The sequence below is a fragment of the Amblyomma americanum genome, chromosome 5, assembly GCF_052857255.1.
Source record: "Amblyomma americanum isolate KBUSLIRL-KWMA chromosome 5, ASM5285725v1, whole genome shotgun sequence".
NCBI classification, from domain to species: Eukaryota; Metazoa; Arthropoda; class Arachnida; order Ixodida; family Ixodidae; genus Amblyomma; species Amblyomma americanum.
The window spans coordinates 129,683,154-129,703,978 of NC_135501.1; the positions used below are offsets into that span (position 1 = coordinate 129,683,154).

A 20,825-nucleotide genomic window follows, 5' to 3' on the forward strand; every position below is an offset into this window, starting at 1 on the left:
TAGTAAATGGCGTTAAGATATATACTCTATCCCTGACCATAGCTATAGTTTCCAATTATCTAAATACAGTGTTCAAATATTGGACTGAAACGAGAATCCGCCCCACAGCTAATGAGTAATTCCTTTCAACGCCTTGTTTCATCCGGTATTGATCACATAAACGTTCGTGCCTGTAATAAGGAAGTTGGATCCGCTATTGCACATGTTAAGCTTTTAGGCCACTACTTCGTGGGCTGTTCAGATAAATTTGCATACCCAACCCAAGGCTTTTTGACAAACTAGCTCAAGCGTATGACTGGGATAGTTTATGTACCTTGTCGCCGGAAAATGGGCACCATGAACCTGTACCTATTTGAATCTTTTAAGCAAACGGCAACACGTGTTGCTCAAAGCTGGGAACGCATCCTGAGCCAGAAATGGATGACCAGAAAAATCCTAACAGCTATATCATCTTGGGACCGATAAATGTCCATAAGAGACAAAGACTTCTTTGTGGAAAAAGGCTAGCGTCCAAACGGCAATGACAGGGGTATAAAGCATAAATGTTACAGAACCGAGGTAAAGGCAGCAACTGGACTTGTTAAGCGGACTTTTTTTTAAAGAAGACGTTTAAATAAGGGCTATTTGACACAAGGAAACAATCAATTTTCAACAATCTTACAGATGACAGCATTTCAACTCTTGAAAAGACCATTTTATCGTATTTTATTGCCGGTCACAAAACTTTAGTAAACGTATTTAACCAGTTCTTCTCCCGCATTTCGGGACTGAAAGCATGGCAGCCATTCTTGTCTACTTTAACAAATGTCTTGGATTCAGCATGCAGCCATCCTTCTGTACTTACTTTAATAGATATCTTGTCGGATTCAGCACATTTTCCTCTTCTCTCGTTAGACGAACTGAGAATTGTCTTAAGCCTTAAGACAAATAAATCACGTAGCTTCAACGAAATCACTGTCACTGAACTGCGCAGGAGCTCTTACGCAATTAACATGTCTTGGTATCTGTGTCATACTCTATAATGGCTGCTAGCGTGATTCCAGTTGCTGTGAAACCCGCAGTTGTAATCCCTCTTCATAAACAAGGTGCGCCCAATATTAAATTGAAAAAATATTTCATAATCCCCAGTCTGGCTCAAATATTAGAGAAATACATTGCTCTTACGATTACACATTTTCTGGATGCGCACAGTGTAATATCATTAAATAAATACACGCTTTTACAGGAGAAAGTTGAAAACGCGTTATTAAAAGGTTTCTCTGGTCTATTAACTTCTTCACGAGATCACAACCGGGTTGCATGTGCTCTGTTTCTGGATGCCTCTAAGGCGTTTGGTAGTGTTGGTCATAAGCTTCTGTTGCAGAAACTATACCTGTTAGGACTTCGCGGCTCATTCTTCTTTCTGCAGAAAAAACGACAGCCTGTAACTGTGGGAAATAGTTTAGCTGTTTTTTTTCTGTATCAAATCCAGCGTCCCCACGCGCTCAATGTTAAGTCCTTTGCTCATTAACATCTAATGCTCTTTAACATCTAACATGTGAAGTATTTGTCCAAAGTGACCGCATGGATCAATACGTGGATGATACGGCCATTTTAACCTCGGCTACTAATTATTGCGATGCGCTTAGCTCCTTACCACTGAGCCGACGTGGCGGGTGACTCCGTTCACCCATTCCTCGAGTCTCGTCATACCCTTCCCCCCCCCCCCCCCCCCAATTCCACGGCAACCACCCTACAAGTGCTTCCTATGGCAACCATCCTCTGGTTGCGCACTACTACTAAGACGCGAGACCCAGGCAATTGCGCTTAACAACTGCAGCTATTAAAATAAACTGTTGCGCGCCTAAGTATCGTTAAAGCAGTGCTCACAGTATAGGTTATCGTGCTCGGTGCTTGGCTTTGCGCTGTAATACAATCGGAAAGTTAATAGTTATTCGTCTTAAGAGCGCAGCCATTTCGGCCGATTTCTCCTTTCGAATTGCATGTTTTTGGAACAAAAATAGCCAAACGCTTTTAGGTTGTACAGCTGCCACCATGAGTAACGTGGCGCTGAACACTCAAAATCGTCGAGGGTATCTGGTATGCTCGGTGCAATCCATTGCTTTTCTAAGCTCGCCAGAACTAGTCGTTCTGAGCGCACGAAGACTTCAACACGCGATATTTCTTAGGGATTTGGGATAGTCGGCGTTGAAAATCCTCATATATGCGTCGAAGATCGCGCACCCTCTACTTTCCTTGACATTACCAAATAAAAATATCCCCATCGAGTTAGGCGACGTTCGCTGCCGTCAGTCAAGAGATTGCGCTAGTGGCCATATTCAGAGTTAGGCGACGTTCGCTGCCGTCAGTCAAGAGATTGCGCTAGTAGCCATATTCAGAAAGCTGGTCATGATGCCAACTGAATTAGGGCAACTTGCACTACCGCGTGCCTTTGACTTGGTCTCTCTATTCCTTCCATCTAGTTAGAGTCCGCATGTTCTCCTGCTGTATGTCTACCCGCAACTTAAAAAGTACTGTTTACGGCTACGACAAAAACGCTCACAGTGTTTACGACATGGTTTTCGAAGCGTTTGGCGGCGTTTTAAGACCGCAAGTTACGCCCATGACGACGAACGTTTCACGATGCGCGAAGCATGGTCTGTGTATGCGGTGCGATCACCTAGTTTCTGGGAAGAGCCACGCGTGGTCAGAGATCAGAAGTGAGGGCGCACGCTAGCCGACGACGGTAAAGGCAGCGCCAGGCGGGTGCGGGAGGGAGCTGGAGAGTTACGTGGATGTGCAACACCATTGCTACCGACCGTGGTCATCAAAGGCAGTGCTTGAACACAGTCATAAAAAACTGCGCTAGTGAAACTTTATTAGGAATGTCAAGGCAGGCATTATAGCACGTTGCAAGTATGACTGTAATTATGGATTCTGAGTGTACACCCACCGTGGATTAAGCTGGGCGATTTCGGCCGGTAGCGGAATGGCACTAAGAAAATGGAGCTCGTAGTCGCAATTGATGTTGCGGCACTTATTGCGTAAATGAGAGGTATATCTCAACTAAGAAAGATTAACACGGCTACGAACATCGTCAGTTTGATGTTAACAGTTTGCACTTTCATGTCGAGAAGAAGTATATCGATGTGCAGTCGAATAATGAGGAATATACACGAGCAAACGTGGCGCTACAGGTGAAATTACCGGCGAAACCAGGTGTGAATGTTATATTGAGATTTCGCAGCGCAAAAGATATAAAATGAAATGGCAGCCTGACAATAGAGAAGACACAGTGAGCGGTATTAATGGCTTGCATGTCGGAGAACCGCATGTCTACATCTTATGTAGCACAATTCCTACACAATGAGCACTTGCGCTTTCCTATCACGGCTCCGATTACTTTTGGCGGCCACTACCAGCCATATGTATAGAAGGCGTTGAGGCCACAGCACTATGGGACGACGAGATGGCTCCGCTACGCAACACCTCATCAGGAACTGCCCGAGCCCGTTCCTGATGCCTATCGTCATCCTCTGCCAAAGCTTCAGCCGCGGACTCGACCCCAGCCATGTGACCTCTTTCAGCTGCTGGAACATCAAGCCGCACCCTCGAGTGGTTCTCTTTGTGTTGGCTGAGAGCCTTTGCTTCGTCAGGACGCGGCGTGATGGAAGAGGTGGCAGCTTCAACCGTGTCGGATTTCTTCTTTTTCGGCTTGTAGCCCTGGCCCTCCATCAGGATGCTTTCGACGCTGATGCCGACGGTGTCCGGAGCAAAGGCGACGGTGGTGACGCCGCCCGCGAAGGTGACGGTGCCGCAGACCCAGCTGAGCACCGCAAGCGAGTGCGGGTCCGTGCCCAGCGTGGCGAACAGGCTGACGACTGCCAGCGCCGAGGCCCAGTAGAAGGCGCACACGCTGCCGAAGTCGAAGCCGCTTGCGCGCAGCGGCGCCAGTTCGACGGCCAGCACCATGGACGCGGGACCCAGGCCAGCGGAAAAGGTGGCGCTGAAGACGACCTGCCGACATCCGTGCGCGATAAACACGTCCGACATTCTCGAACAAACATTTTGAAAATCGGAAAATTGTAAGCGACGAATTAAAATGTTGAAGGTAATGGTCCATTCTTTTGATGTGTTGCAAAATATTTCGTTTAAGGTGTTTCCATCGATCGCATAGAACAGTTGAGAATGACATAGAAAATCAAGGGGTAATGTTTTTGGCAATTGAAAAAATGTTAATAGAGAAAAAAAAGACTGCCATCTGGTAATCTGCAGACGTATTGATTGTTATAGTGAAATCTTACGTTATATTAAAAAACTGCATTCATAAATGGTTTCAAGCTGGAAAATGCATGCGTCCAGAATTGTTGGGTATGTGCCCGCACTGCGCCGCAGAATAGAGTAGGTAAGAGGGCGAGGCGGCTGGTGAAGAGAGATTTTAAAAAAGTGGGTGAGCAGTAAACCAAGGTGGCGAAGCGGAGAGAAAAGCGACGTTTTGGGACAGCAGGGGCAAACTGGAGCGCTAATATTCGTATGCTTAACGGTGAAAGATGACCTGACTTAGGGTTGACATTGTACCGTCATAATTGCGGCTTCCGTTTAGAAATCAAACATCCAATTTTCAGGTCGTTTCTAATGCGTTTTACAGCTTGCGTAAGAAAGTTCGTGAAAACAAAGAGTGAAGCGTACTGTTCAGATGTTACGAAAATAGGATTTTCAGTACTTCTGTCAAAGTAAGAGACATTTATGAAGTGCTGACTATGGTTAAAGCAACCGAAATTTTTCACTACTTCCCAATAACGATGTCTATCTTCTGATTCAAAAGACTAATGAGTGCTCCCTTCGTCATTTCACGAACAAATGGCACAATAAGTTGGTTAGTTTTGCAGTTCCTGATGAGCATTTAGTTTTGTAAACAAAATTTTGGAAGCAAATTGAAATGATATGGTTCAGCATGTGACGCAATCAAGTAATCAATAGAAAAAATGAAGGTGCAGTTCTAATTTGGCAAATAGAGCTTTCCGGCTCTATTTGCTAAAAAGTAAAGCTCCGCCTTAAGGATACGGCGTGATAGCTTTAACGCCTCTCTTCAGCGGCCTGAGGTCTTCTTTTCACATTATTTTTTAGACATGGACACAGTTCGTTATTTTTTATTTACCATAAGAGACACAATGTCTCAATTTACTAAGTCGAACAAACGTTCCTTAATGGTCGAAGGGTAGGGCGTCCGGCTCACCATCAAAGGTGCAACGGTGTGAGTCCCGGCTCGAACACTCTTCGTTCAGCGCAATTGATTTTCATTCTTCACATGCTCTACATAATGGCGGTGGAATGACGCCACGCGCCATTGATCGGCGAGAAATTGCTTACTAACGTTATCACTGCTGTGCTGTGGGATCTTTGTAGGGTGTTTGAATTAACCGCTGTAGGTGGCGTCGTTTTGACGTCACGAAACTTTCGATCAATCCCGATTTTCTCGAAACGAGCACACTAACAATAAAGGCGGCTTCTCCGCTGAACGAAACCGTTTACACTATCGTGTTAAAACATGCATATCATCCCCTCAAAATTATTTTCAGGAAATGGGCTTTTTGATGCAAGCTCCGAATCTTAAAATGCGTGAGATGCGTCCTGATGTCTGCCGTCGTCTTCCCTGCTGTCTCGGTTTTAACAATTCCGGGAAATTCCTCTTTGTAATCAGCCACCGCGATGGCTCAGTGGTTACGTCGCTCGGCTGCTGGCCCGAAGGACGCTCGTTCGAACCCTGCCGCGGCGGTCAGATTTTGATGGAGGCGAATTTCTAGAGGCCCGTTTACTCTGCGACTCCAGTGCACATAAAAGAATTCAGGTGGTTTAAATTTCTGGAGCCCTTCACTGCTGCCTCCCTCAAAACCCGAGTCACTTTGCAACGTTAAACCCCCATTAGCCTAATAAACCAATCCTCTTTGTAATTTTGGCGTTGTGCATAATTTTGTGTCAAAGACTCGGATCCGCAAGATTTCGTTCCTGTTACGGTGCCTTGATCAAAGAAACGCAGCATACGTGTATTCTCATCATACCAGCATATCGCAAATAAAAAACGAAAAGTGAGTGCTCTTTGCCAACTGCACAAAATAGGGCGCGCGATTAGCGGAAATACTGAAAACGGTCTAATGCTAGCCTAAAGAAGCGCCGTCTGGAGCTTTTTGTTTACTTGGCTGCGCCAGTGCTGCCAAAGAGGCGCACTTAAAGAGCATAGGATGTATACGCTACGACACGTCAAAACAAATTATTTCTTTTTGCTTTCTTTTTTGAAGTGAAACAATAATGGATGCTATGCCTGAATCAAGTCGCACACAATTCAGTGTTAATGACCAAACTTAGTGCAATGCTTGCATGTCTTTTAGCGCTCCTCTATCTTGCCCTCGTATTCCTCCAGAAGACAGGAGTTCCCTAACCCTTCCTAGGAATGAGGCGAAACCCCAAGAACTTTTGTGTTCATACCCACCCTCATTGTGCAGGACCTACAGTTCGTGCTGGCCGAAACTAACGTTTTCAACGCTTGAGGCTCCAGCCTACATGCACCCGTATACAGACCACATCGATTCGCACTCGAAGTGTTTTCCAGCCTCGTTCTTCAGCCGCACGAACTAGTAAACGCGTCTCGGTTTCTTCTGCTGACAAAACAGACCACCCGCGCTTTCAGTTGGACGCATTAGTCATTGCCAGAAAAAAAAAACTTCATATCAGGAAATAAGGGCCCTAGCTGGAACTATTCTAGGGTTGAGGGCAAGGGGGCCGGAAGAGAAACAACTCCTATCACTAAGTTGTCTGTCGTCCCAAATTATCCAGCTGCACCGGCACCCCTTTCAGCTTTCTTCCTTCCACGACTGAGGGCCCTGAAATGACGGGATCGCTTTCTACAATTAAACCACTTGGCGAAAAGAAATTTTGGTTATTTTTACTGGAATCTTTTTGGTTTAAGAATGGTCGACAAGCAAGCACCTGCTGGACCTCTCAGTAATGAAAGAAGTAAAGGAGAAAATGGCTCACGCATGCGTTGAATCCTTGCTGCATTCGTGTTCCTTTTTGCTGCATGAAGTATATGTATGCGGCTTCTCAAGCCTCCTCCCCCTCCCTTTTTTTCGTGTTTCGGTGGAGGTGAAATGCAAAAAGGCGCCCGTGTGCGGCGCGATTGCACTGCACGTAAAGATTCCCAGGTGGCCCAAATTATGCCGGAGTCCTCCACTATGGCACCTCTTTCTCGCTTTCTTCTTTCCAATATTTTCCATTATTAGAAACTAATTAACCAAGGAAAGAGCATTGTTGAAGTGAAGGAGATATACGCCTTCCAGATGGACAATAACAACCGAAAAAAATTCAAGGTATACTTTGATAAATGTTTTGTCTCTTTCATTTTTTCACAATGGGTCACTGCGACTGATATCAAAAACTTTGCGTTGTGATCTAACTTTGCTCGTTAGTAGCGGAAGCGAGTTTCTACATTTTGGAACTACAATTTATATTTGTAACGAAGTTTTGAATGTAGAAGAAAAAAACCACATTTCTATTTGGTACCTTGGATCCGAAGATCAGGCTAGAGGCCAGTGTGCTGTCCATTGCATAGGCAGGGTTTGCTGCCGCAAAGTAGACACTACCCAGAGCCATCATACTGCCCGTGCAGAAAGTCACCGACACCGCCAATGGCCTCACGCGCCCCGCCAGGTCCAGCAGCTGAGCACACATCGCTGTCGTCACCAACTGCGGAGCAAATAGCATTGGGAAAGCTACGATCCAGCACCGAAGGCAACTAAAGAGCAAGAATAATTCTTTGGCGCATTGGACACCATTCCCATTTGCCGCGCCATTCCCGTTTGCAAAGAAGTGGACGAACGAAATCAAAAAACAACTCGTCTTTCTCTGCCGCGCCATTCCAGCCATGGAAAGGCATGGACGGAAGAAAACAGAAGCACAACACCTCTTGCCCTGCTGCGCCGTTCCTCCCAGAGCATGTCGCACCAACTTGCTTAAAGCTTCGCATTACTTAGCTCCGCCTAAATTGCATGCCGCGATAGCTTTGTAGATGTAGCTGACATCACGAATACGTGATATAATTGCGACCACGAGTAAAAGGCAGGCCTACAACATGATGCATATTACTGAGAAGAGTGCGAGCAAAACACAAACACTGCGCGCAAACACAGGCCGCCGCTGATTTCGATGCTGCCTGGAGAGAAACAAATTTTTTCAGTCAAGGTCACTGCGCGCACTAAGACCGAAACGCGGACAGCGCCGGCCAGGGACTCTGTCTCGTCTTCCATTGCGTTCCCTCCTTCGATGGCGCTGCTACAAATGGCATGCTACAGAGGGGCATACCTGACGAGAAGCTGGTTTCGCTGATGGCAAATGGTCCAGTATAGTAAATGGCACCAGCTTCAACGTGACAACCGAGTGCCACAAGGCAGTGACGGGATCGGACTCGGTGGCGTCTGCTCCGCGGCGGTTCATTTTGTGCGGGACGCGAGCAGCTGGTCTTCCGCGCCTCGCCGGAAGAAGAAAATTGAGTGCAGAGCTTGTTTCGATTAGCCATTTCAATAGGTACAGCCTTACAGATTACCTGGCTACTTGCTGACTGCCATTAATTTCTACATGACCGAAACGTAACTTAAAATAAACCGTATATGGCTATTGTTCAAATTACAGTTAAAAATTATTTGCTTATTGCCCGGCCGCTATAATGTGATGAATATTAACAAACCTCGCTAAACAAAAAAAACTGAACAAATGTTCAGGATTGCAACATTGAAGGCTTGCGCAAACAAGAGGTTGAGGTTAGAGTTGCCAGTAATTGCAACTGCGCAAACACCCGTAGAGAGAATGATGACAAAATTAGGAGAGAACGCTTTTAGCATTACCTGCAGGTGATCTGTTTTTGCTTCATTTTGCAGCCACAATAATAGTACTAATTTGAGTGGAAGGTACGGCATGGCACAGATCTGCATAGTTTGTTCTGTGAAACCTTCTTATGTGCGATAAGGCGGCCGCATTTTCGTGCTGTGCGTGACTGAGGGTGAGTTTGTACCTGTATGACGGCAATGAAGATGAAATCCTCGTGCGGAGTCGCCCCGAACTTGACCTGCAGGGGCCCCGTGGCGTACTGCATGATGACGTTGACGCCGGAGAATTGTTGGGACACGATTACAACCACAGCGAGCATGTAATGCAGGATGGGCATCGGGGTTTTCGGGTAGATCACCTCAATCGCCTGCGATGAGTGTGTTTAAACACCTCCGATCATGCGAAGAATGCTTGCCTCATAGCAAAAACAAAAGTGAGCAGGGGGATGTGGTGTGGATGGGAGTTTCTACGTCGCGAGTAGAGAATTCATTCACAACGGGCGTCGCAGTTGTCGCCCTCAACTACTCGCTTTTTATGTATTTGCGGGCTGCCCAGTGATTGCAAAAGGTATAAATAAATGGCAGCCAACTTTGTCATCACTGAAAAGCTGTATATTATAGTTCGAGCTGCGCAAGTACATTCTCAGACCCTCCCAGTGACTTAGCCTACCCGCTTAATAAGTTAACTTAGCGCACTGAAGGTGAAGTTCCGGCCACTTTTTACGACATCTAATAAAGTCTGGGTGTCTTATGAGCAAATAAGTGGCAAAAAATATGCATGAGGAGCCTTAGTTAAGCGAAGGTGTCAATTCGAAGTGAAGGCTAGCGTACCAGGGGGCGGATGAAATTAGGAAGTCGGCGGGTATAAAGTTGGTCCCGACTAGTGCACAACAGGATTAATTGGAGTCGTATGGGAGAGATTTTAGCTATACAGTGGACGTAGATAGGCTGATCATGATGATGTGGCATTAGGACACTAGTTTGCTTTGGAAACAAAAAGAATAATCGCCAAAATGGGGATAATATTATAACAGGAAATATTTCGAGGGAACTGAAAAGATCTGAGTGCGATGCGTGGAAATTATAAAATGAGTCGCACTTTTCAATTTCTATACTTGACCGCCAAAACACTTGTCCGGCTTGATTCCGATATCGCCGCCGCGGTGGCTCAGTGGTTATGGTGCTCGGCTGCACACGCGAGAGACGCGGGTTCGATCCTGGCTGCGGCGGACGCATTTTGATGGAGGCGAAATGCTATAGGTCCGTGTACTGTGCGATGCCAGTGCATGATAAAGAACACCAGGTCGTCTAAATTACCGCAGATATTGACTACGGTGTCCCTCATAGCCTGAAGCACCTTGGGACGTAAAACCTTATAAACCAAACCATTCCAATGACAAACCAGTTTCGTTTCCTTTGGCAGAAAGTAAGCTGGAGCACTTATCTGTCATGTCACCACCGTTATCTGTTTGCAATTTCACCAAAGCCCAAAGCACTTTTCTACCTTAGCCACGCCGCTGGAGATACCGCAAAGAATTGGGAAAATTTAAAGTTTGCAGAAACGCTTTCCCTGTGGAGGCAATGCGCTTAATTTATTATTTTTAAAACATAGTGCAATCCACGAAACTTAGCTGACGGACGAAACGATATGGAAATACCATGAGGTCAAAATGCTGCGATACCCACGAGGACCGCAGACTTGCTAAGAAACTGGGTACTTTCTGCGATACACGGACAAAAAGTAAAACGAAATGAAAGCCCAGCCATGTTTCTAGAGTGCCTTGGCCAGCACCACGTCAACTGGAAAGTATTGAAAGCAATTAAGTTATAATGCGTTTCCTGCTGCATTAAAGATTTTCCAAACAAGGAAGACAGCAGTTAAGGCCGCTGTGCACCGAACACCACGGCGAATGCGCCCACCACTGTTCTTCATCGCTCTTGTACCTGGACGGTAAGAAAAAGGCACTCATTTTGTCATCGTAGACTCTAGCCTCTTTTCGTTACCATCAAGGTACAAGCGCGCTGAACACAACAGCGAAAGCTGGAGCGTAGGTGCCGCGCTGTTCGCATATATTTGTACTGCCCCTGTAGACATGACGACTTCACCAAAACACCTTTCCAAATAAATATGTCAGGTCTGCATCCAATATGCAAACCCGACTCATAATCCTTGATGTGTAACGGGGCCACACTTTTTAAGGTGTTATGCAGCAGCACGGTGCCTTCGACGTCAGTGGCAAACACTTACGTCTCTCGTCGAAAAGTCCACGCGCTAGACTATGACTTGCCTCCTGTACTCCTGTCATCGTGTTTATGTAATTGCTGTTGTGGTGGCCCCTGATTTTTCATAATAAGGATGCAGCGCCAGTAAGGCCCGATGCAAATGAGGACGAGCAATGCGAGCGTATTTTCCCGTCCGTCTTTGCTGCAGGTTTTTGGGCGCCGTGCACACATCATGTTCACCGTTCTTTCTCTCGAGCTCCGGTTCAAAATGCAATATCAGCTGTTGATTCTTCCACGCGTGCTAATCAGCATCATCGCAGTAGCGCGACTTGCGCAGCTGCTTACCTCGAACTCGCTGTCCGCCAAAGAGGCATATCTGCGCAGCCTCCTCAGCGCCGCCTGGGCGTCGCCACGCCTACCCTGCTCCATTAGCCAGCGCGGAGACTCGACGGCGCGCACCAGCAGGACCGCCGTGAGGATGGACGGCACCGCGCAGCACAGGGCCAGCTGCGAACAGTCGATGAACTGGCCCAGAGCGTACGTGTACATTATGCCTGCCGCGATGCCCGTCTGGTGAGCGCCACACTGCGCCAAGGGTAAAGAGGTGAGCGCTTGCGGCTTCATCCGCCAATAATGATAAACTCTGTCTTATCTATGTTGCGGAGACATGTTTCTCCAGTACAAAGACTCATAGCGGATGCTGTACAACAGTTTTGACAAAAAACTTTCTCACAAAATCAACTGGCCAGTAAGAAGGTTAAAACAACTTCGGGCAGTGTATTTGCTCCCGATATCCTCCACGCGCTGTTTATTGTTCCGCCTATCTCTGTCTTGAATTATTTCCGGCTTTTTGCTTGAGCGCCCTCATAGCGAGGATTGGGGGGAGGGAGGGGGGCGTGCCATTGCGACGCCAACATAGAACGGTTCGTAGAAGCTATCGCAGTAAGTTATATTCGCTCGCACTACCACTCCCTCACTGTTTCATACCACCTCCTCCTCACACTTATAACACAGTCTTACGTTTACAGCGCCGCCATCATCCGCCACTCCGCCCACGAACGCGCTATTATCATCTACGCTCTAAAATGTGTAGCCTCCAATTCCATCAGGGTTTGGTCAGTGCCTCTTGCTCATATGGCCGATAATTTGCGACTTCTCCACACTACGGTCACACTAAGGGTACCCAAGTTTAACTGTAAACGCTTTTCTAGAGAGATATCCTCACTTGTGTACTGCACCTGTTAACCGCAATGCATGCACAACACATTGAGACGGAGACAGAGACGATCACCACAGCTCACCTGCTTGCCCCTGTCCTTGGCCATGGCGATTTCGCCGATGTATGCAGGAGCGGCCAGTGAAACGACGCCTGTGCAGAGCCCTAGTGCACCTCTTGCCGTGAGAAGGTACCAGGAATCGGCCGAGGCCCAGGAGATGGCTAGCCACGAAGCAAGCGAGCCCGCAGATCCCAGAGCAAGCGTACAACGGCGACCCAGTATGAACGCCACAAGGGAACTGCCGAGTGCCCCAATGAGAGCCCCGAATGGAAGCACAGAGTCGAACCTGCGGAAGCACCCGTTTGTTCGATTTCTCTGCGGAGTGTTTGGGCATGGCGCTTGGGGAAATAATGGCAGATGAACTCTCTTAACCGGGGTAGATACCGGAACCACGCCGTGAGATCTAAGATGAAGAATTGAACGGAGGAACGGGAAAGGAGGCGGCTGTGGAGGGTGTGAGAGATCTTCTTCTTTTGCCGTTGTGTTCTGTAAATTATACGTACAGTGCACAACTGAGGGGGTTACTACATTTCACCTTCATTGAGGTGCGGCAGCCCCAAAGGCACCAAGTCCAGAGCAACCTTTTTTAGTCCTACTGCGGTGACGCCTCAAGAAAAAACGCAGCTTCTAACACTTCTTCCCTTCCTGTTTCAGCCATAGTGCGCCGTGTTGTGCGTACATTTAGGTTGGAAAAGAAGATGCATATATGTTGTTCTCCCACCTACGGTTATATGTCAGGTACCAAGGTAAACCCTAAAAACGTGTGGGCGCATTTTTTTCCCTAAAATGGTGTCGCCCGTTTAAGCAGAGTCACAGGGTTTTGAACATTGTAGAGTTCAGTTCAATGACGCACCAATGAAAACGGTTTTTTCACTTAATAGGAACAAAATTAGCACAGAATAATAACCACGTCCGAACACTTAAAGCAAAGTTACAGTGGGTCATTGCGTTTCATGCGGGAGAGTATGCGTTAGCATTAGTGTTCCCCCTGACGATGGCGGGTAGTGTGATGCAGTCCGTCAGTAACCATGTGACAGGCAGTGCACCCTCTCCACTGTACCATTACAATACGGGCTATACTCGACTCTTATTCGCGACCGCCGTTTCCATCTCGCCATTGGTGGCTTCCCACAGACTCGTGCCCTCTTCACTTTCACCGTGCCCTCTCTTTCCCTCTATTTTGCCTCCGCCCTTCGAGGCGTTCCACTCCGCCAGCTGAGGGCACGTTTTGCGCTAATGTGGTTTGCAATGAAAACGCTTATATAACCTACCACCACAGAGTGAAAACGTAAATTTAGAATAAATCTAGCTTTAATTTCCCGCCACTTGCGACGAAAAATAGCTATCTCATTTAGCATGCTACGGATGTAGTTCCCCAAGTTACAGACCTTAGCTACCAACCGGCGGTTTTGGATGGTGCCTGGTGCAATATTTTCTTAGGCGTAGCTCATGACTTCGGTAATGCCCCTGAGTTAGGAGTATTTAACGGATTATAATTTAGCTAATTAAATGTATCACTGAGAGTGTCAGCTTTCTTTCTCTTCTTTTGCTACTGCGGTTCAAAGGTAAACATTAAAGAACGAGTCAGAAAGTTCTGCCTATTTATGGGACTGTTCACGGCGGCTGCAAACATTGAATCACTTAAAGAAAGCCGTACGTCTTCAAGTTTCGTACCAAAACACTGCCTGGCCAGTGCCTTCTCCGTCGGAAGCGGTGCCTCTAGCTCGACCGAGGCTGCGACTAGCGGGCAGCGAGTAGCCGATGGCGACGCCCATGCTCAGCGATCCTGCCCACCCAGCTGCGAGCGAGCTCAACAGCCTGCTCTTCGTCTCTACGTGAGAGCGCCGATCTGTGGACGGGATGTCGAAGTATCCAGCCGACGGCGAAGCCGCGGACACTCTAGGCGAGGCCGGACTTGCGGGCGACGTGGGACGGCTTATGCTGCGCCTGTCCGAGGGCGACTGGGCGGCGGAGCGCTTCGATGAGGGTGTCGCGATCTGAACTTTACGAAGAGAAGGCGACGCCATGGCTACCTGTCTCACCTCTCTTCTTCTCTGTCTTCTTATTCGTCCTTCTCCTCAGCTCTGTAACACGAAATTGCACGGGAAATCGCACATGCTATAAAGGGATAAGCGACACTGATAACTGAGGAGGTTTACAAAATAATTAACAGCTTTTAGAGTATTGCAGCGGATGCACTAGTGCTAAGCTCTCGGCACCAATAGATAAATGTGCGGGTAATGCGCATAGTGGCGAAGTCACTCATTTGAAGAGGATAGTGGGATCTATTGGGTCGGCGCTAGAGTTCGTGTATATAGGAATGCCGTTGAGCTCCAACTGAGTCCGCGATGAACGCCGCATAGCGTTAACAATGTGACTTCTACGTCGAGGGCTATTTTAGATTTGTAAAGCTAGCGACGTTTTATTGCACTTATCTACAGTTTATTCATCAGGAAAGGACAGATGAATAGAAATCATATATCAAAACAGTGTGAAATAAATATGCCTACAGTTTTCAGATGACAGAAGAGATAGGTGTCGGTGACACAAAATGTTTTTCTGTGGCTGTGGTTTCCTCTTACTACAATGCCACGGCACCGCCGTTTGGATCAGAGCAAAATGCAAAAGCATGCATATTCTAAAAAACCAAGGTAGGTATAAATAATTAACCTTATGCCCTCCCCTGCAGTGCATCTTGTAGTGGTTTCCTTTACTTCAGTTTAAAAAGAATCTAATAATTATTTGTGCCCATCAGTGTGGCAGTTGTGTCGTCGAGTACTTTAGCTGTTATGTGAATAAGTCTTTTTTGTACGAATGATTGGTTTTGCAGTGAGCATGTCTTACATTCGTATGTAAATCTAGACTGTAGTTCAGTTTTCAGCTTCAACAATTTTTAATATATGGAAGCGTAATATCCAGCTTGTTCGAAGGTTTCTATGCACTTAAGCTTAATCACTAAGCACAGCGTTGATTAGTGTACAGATGATAGCGTGCATCTCGTACAGACGTGGTGCACCACTCTCACTATGGGGTCTCATGAGCTTGGGAGCCCTGTTGCCAGATTCACCTTTGCTCACCTCTCAGCTAGACTGGTCACAAAGCTGGCTGGCAACACCAGGCTCCTGAACGTTTTTATCAGGTGACTGCAGAGGCGCCGAGTGCTGTACGGCATTTTCGAGAGTTCGGTTCGAAAATCAGCGCAACTTGAATTGTGCACCACAACGCATGCATCCACTCTCAACAGCAGTACCGTAACAGCATTGGTGCATGGTTATTGGGGCACGAACTTGAAGATTTACAACACGGAGGAGGACATAGCACCGTTAAGATTCTACCCGGCAGGCAGGAACCCTATGATCAGTTGCAACGTGGCAATCGCACTCACAGCAATGGTTTTCATGTGTGGCTATGCCAAAGCAATCGATGTATAGAATTTCTCTGTTTCAAGTTAATAGCATATTGCTAGGAGGCTGTTGAAGCCATCATTTTAGTGCTCATTTTTAAGAAGGACCTTATTTTTCACTCTCAATTTATTGGCGGTGCGCATGACAACGAGTTCTGTTTTCTTTCATGATACAGTTTATCGTGAGGCAGGAAATAACCTAAACGCCTTCTTCCAAACATCGGCTTAGTTGCTGTGTCTGTGCTTGGAAACGTGCTTTGGTGATCGTGAAAAAATGCCGTTCCTTGGTGTCGGTTTCCTCATGTATCCTGTTTGTACACGACACACATTTTATTTCGTGTTTCAGTGCAGTGAAAGACATGAAGGCAAGAAAATGTATTTCTGCTACTACCTATAGTGCAGATTGGATGTGCGTTCACTAGGGCTTCTCTGTTTACTTTGGTGTTTATGGAGAGGACCGTGGTAAACATGCGCAATATGCGCCACATGCTCAACCTACACAGAGCATGTGCCTTCATGCTCCAAGTAGTTACGCACTATTAAAAATTTGCCTCTTGGTAAAGTCAGGTAGTTGTCTCAGAGCCATTGTTTTCCAGATGAAAATGAAAATCCTGGGCATAATTTCTACAGTGGTACCAATTTCCAGGTTTTCGAGCTTGAATGGGTATTATTTAAGAAAACTTGCAAATCATAAAATATTGCAGCTGGAGCTAACTGAAGTTTAAAATTTTCCTGCTGGACGCAATTTCTGTTTCAATGATCGAGGTACAAACCGCATTCTACTGCTGTAATTCAGTGGTTTTAAGTTTAATGGGTGTGATTTCCTCTCGAATAATAGAACTTGTAATGGGATCTTTCTTTCACCTGGCTGTCAGCCTTGTTTGCATGCAACGGAAGATCGCTGAATACCTGTGCTCTCAGTGACACTGTGTTAGATACCGCTTTCATTGATTCGCTAATCTGCACTTTCAGTCATGGTAACCGGGCATGCTGTTAGTGATTTTAAGTCAAAATCGTGATAACCTGCTTGCCCTCTACACTCTTTATGTGACTGCACCAGCACTATACTGGCTGCCATTTTCCAGTTTAGCATTATTATAGTGCATGTACACAATCGTCAAATGTTTATGGCAGGTGCCTCTGTCGAAAAATTTGATGCCTTGGACACGAAGCATATTGGTAAATATTAAATGTTGCACTGGGTAATAAACCAGTTAGGTTGCCAACATCTATACCAGGGTATGTAAAAGACACTAAAGAAATAAATTATTTCACCAATGTTGCCTGCGCTAAAAATTATCTATGGTTGCAAAGCACACTTCACTCCTCTTAGGCGTAGCAACTTGTCTCCCTTCCCAAAAAATCTCTCTCAGTGACTATGATGTGTCCAAGATTTCCGTACCTTTATTGTCTGCTTGCTGTTCTCGCCCAATCGTTGCCATGTTAGGTCAACAGCCCAATGGTCGTTGCCATACCATGCCCTAAAGCCCTCAGGATATTATCAATTAGCACCGCATCGAAAACATTTTTTAGTGTAGCAAAAAAAAAACACCTATTCGCCACCTGGCCTGCTTTTCTTTGATATTTTGCCTTGAGCTTGAACATTAAATTGCCAGTACAGAAGCAAAAAAGGTAATTTTTCTGGCGCCTAATATTTATCCATTTTGCAGCCTTTTCTACCAATATGTTAGTGACGAATTGATTGTTTATTCGTGATTTTTATGACTTGCCACTTGTAAATTCAACGTCATACTTGCTGGCCATGTTTACACTTGGTAGAAAGGCGCTAGAACTGCTAATAAAATGAGTGTACTTAGGGCGGGTAGTGAATGCAGGTCTGGTTGATGAGAGTGAAAGAACTTGAATAAAAATAGAATAGAGGGCATCTGGCCGGTTGCCTTACATCATGGAGACAGTTTACCAATATCCCTAAAAAAAAATAGATAACAGCTTTATCTTAGGGGTACCGGTGGAGCAGAAACGTGGAGGCTAATGAAAAGGATGCTACGTTAAGAGACAGGAGCAGGGCACAGAACATCAGGGAGCAAACGTGGGTTAATGATATCGTAGTCGAAATCAAGAAGAAGAAATTGACTTTTGTAGGGCAGGTAATGCGAAGACAAGATAACCGATGGTCGTTAAGCGTAAACTGCTGGATACCAAGAGGAGGAATGGGTAGAAACGGCTGGCATAAAGTTAGGTGGGCAGACGAGCTAAAGAAGTTCGAGTGGGTATGGTGACCGGAGCTCGCACAGGAGAGGGTTAATTGGAGAGTTATCGGAGAGGCCTTTTCCCTGCAGTAGGTAAAGTTGTGCTAATCTAGATGAATCATGCTAAAAAGTTGACCTTCAATGCACAAACACGACTGTCCATCCTAATTCGTTTTTTTGTTCGCACAGCGAACGACAGAAATCACCTTCCTGCCAATGCAGGTCGGAACTATAATCGTGGGCACTTCAGGCATTCGCTGTAAAAATCTATGAGGTGAAGGCGATCCGGCCCTCCCATAATACTGCAGTGTTTGTGTTGTGTAAAATTGTGTATGTAGTGTCGTGCATGCAATCTTTGGTTCTTGCATTGCTTTGACTTTATTCTGCTCCTGCTTGCCCAGTTTTCACTGCGTATGTGTAGCAGCAAAGAAGATATGAAGCATCATTAAATGAATGAATAAATAAAAAACTGTTTAAATGGGCTGATTGGCTGCAATTACTGATGAACATGAAGAAATTTGTTGGTGTTGGTTCGCCTTTTGAGCTGCAGTAATCCATACAAGCTGCAGTAATCGGCCGTCAGTACAATATGTCATCACTGGACTTCAGTAGGAGCAATGAAATTTTTCAGCTTCTGGGAAGAAAGGCAAACATAAATGACGCGCAATGCACGAAGCAGCCACTCCTTAACAATGACAGCTGAAAACTTCACAAGCTAACAATTTTCAAACATTTTTACTCTTTTCACGCTCCAATGCAGCAGCATAGGTTTATATAAGGGCTCTAATACAAAGAGGTGGTGGTGTTTCGTCTCATGCAACCAGCTGACATTTACATATTTTATATTTTGAAGAAGTCAATCAGTTTCTTCCGTGAAGAGCTTCCCGGAGGAGGTTACGAAGGATTAATGTTATGTATTGTTGCATATGCAGGGTGGTCATTGAACAGCAGTCGTGAAGGGCTGCTGGCTGTGCTTTTGGTCATACAGCTATTCACATAAGTGCCATCGCCGTACATTATGAATAACTGTCTTCTTCTGAAATGCATCGGCAAACATTCTCTACCCTGCAGTCTTTTGTATACACTGCACTCACAGCTTCATTTTGTCGTGCTTATCTTTCATATGGTCTGGTCGACTATTTATTAGGGCCTTTCACGGATCCGCTTAGCCCTTTACACGGTGTTCTTCATTCATGAACTGTCTTCCTCTCTGTTTTCCTCACCGAAACCAATCGCCATGAAAGCACAATTGTTCTTGAATGCTTCTGTGACACACAAGAATTTGTTTTGAGGAGTAGAAAGTTAGGGTCAATTTAATTAATGTCTTCACCTTCTATCTTTACTCTCTGCCTCTACGTCCCTCCCCTTCCCTGCGAAGAGTACCATATGTGAAGATATTTTTTCCAGCCGACCTCTACACCTTTCCTGCCTTAAACCCTTCTCTCTTACGAGAAATCTTGCTGCATTGAAAGGAGCTGCCTGGTTATGCGGTAGATGCTTTACTGTTGTCCTACAGCATAGGAATTGTAGTACTGTGCGTGAGACATTTTGTGTCAGTAATCACATTCAGGTGCGTACTTGCATCAGACGAGGTTGTAGCTGCCGATATGCTTATAGTAAATGTTATGTGCTCACATCAAACAAAAGAAATGAGATTAAGAGCCTCTCCAAAGAGTGAAAGCAAGTACCATGATTTGAACCAAATCTGAGGCTTGGGCACATCTCATCTTGTCGGGACGTAGGCTCAGGATCTTAAACGAAGATGACCTCGAACAAATTTTCAAGCGCTCAGTTCAGGCCAAGTGCGGCATCCAAATCCAATGTCGGCCACTTACACGACTGAATCCTTTAACAGACTGCATAACAGGGAAAACTGGTTGCATAGGAAGCGCGTTTCTATCTTTTATATGAACGTGAAAAGCCTCCGAAACAAACATGTGGAAATCGAAACATATCTTTCTCTTATGGTGGGTGCTTTTGACTTTTTGTTTTTTTCAGAAACCTGGTGTTCTGATAGCTCAGAAGTACTCAGTTTTTGTGATTATAGACACCTCTCTGTTTATAGCTCGGAAAGACGCGGTGGGGGCGTTTCCATTTATGTTCAGGAGCATCATCAGTTTGAATGTTTGCCAGATTTCACATGCGTGAACAATTATTTTTTGAAACAGTTGCAATTCTGTGTCGTAATGTACTCGTTCTTGCAGTTTACCGCCCTCCCCATGGCATCCTTGATAAATTTCTTAGCTTTGTTGAAAGACCGCTGGTTTTTGCAAATGTCAAAAATGGCATGTAGTTGTCGGTGATTTTAATGTTGACCTGTTTTCAGCTGAGCAACAGAAATGCCAACATATAGAAGTTATGCTTGCAAATGGTTGCGAAAACCTAATTACCGAGGCCCCTAGAGTAAATGCGCTTTCAAGCACGTTAATTGATCTGTATTTTACGAACATTCGAAAGGGTACAACATTGTCCGGTGTCCTGTATTCTGATATTAGCGACCACCTATCCATATTTGCAGCACTTTCCATAGATGTAAATTCTCAAATTATAATATACACTAGAAGACATATTAATCACTATAGTGTCAGTTTGTTTACGTCTTTAGTTGATAGCTCATAATGGGTAAATATGTACTCTCAAAGTGATCCTTTCGAGTCATACGATGCATTCATTTCCACACTACAACATTGCTATTACGTTGCCTTTCTTTTATCAACTGTTCTTCAGTACAACAAAGCCCGGAAATCATGGATAACTAAGGATCATTATAAGCGCATCAAGAAAAAGGAAAAAAAAGTGTTTAGTCTGTTTCTGAAAACACGTAATGTTGAAACACTGCATGAAATTTAAACGCTTC

At 45.6% G+C, this 20,825-nt stretch overlaps 1 protein-coding gene across 1 annotated transcript; it reads right to left on the reverse strand.

The window, feature by feature from the left end:
- Positions 1–3,232: 3,232 nt before the first annotated feature.
- LOC144135020 (solute carrier family 2, facilitated glucose transporter member 8-like) lies at positions 3,233–14,141 on the reverse strand. Its single transcript, XM_077667794.1, has 6 exons — positions 14,030–14,141; positions 12,380–12,641; positions 11,424–11,663; positions 9,041–9,223; positions 7,537–7,719; positions 3,233–3,996 (listed from the first exon to the last, which is right to left on the reverse strand). Exons 1-6 carry the CDS (start codon positions 14,128–14,130, stop codon positions 3,379–3,381), a joined length of 1,587 nt encoding a protein of 528 aa, XP_077523920.1. The 5' UTR covers positions 14,131–14,141; the 3' UTR covers positions 3,233–3,378.
- Positions 14,142–20,825: the final 6,684 nt, after the last annotated feature.

Coding starts and splice junctions, on each gene's coding strand:
- LOC144135020 (XM_077667794.1), bottom strand. CDS start 14,130: ATGGGCGTCGCCATCGGCTACTCGCTGCCCGCTAGTCGCAGCCTCGGT. Junction 11,664..12,379: donor CCAAGGACAGGGGCAAGCAG/GTGAGCTGTGGT, acceptor CCCTTGGCGCAG/TGTGGCGCTCACCAGACGGG. Junction 7,720..9,040: donor TCTTCATTGCCGTCATACAG/GTACAAACTCAC, acceptor TTTGCTCCGCAG/TTGGTGACGACAGCGATGTG.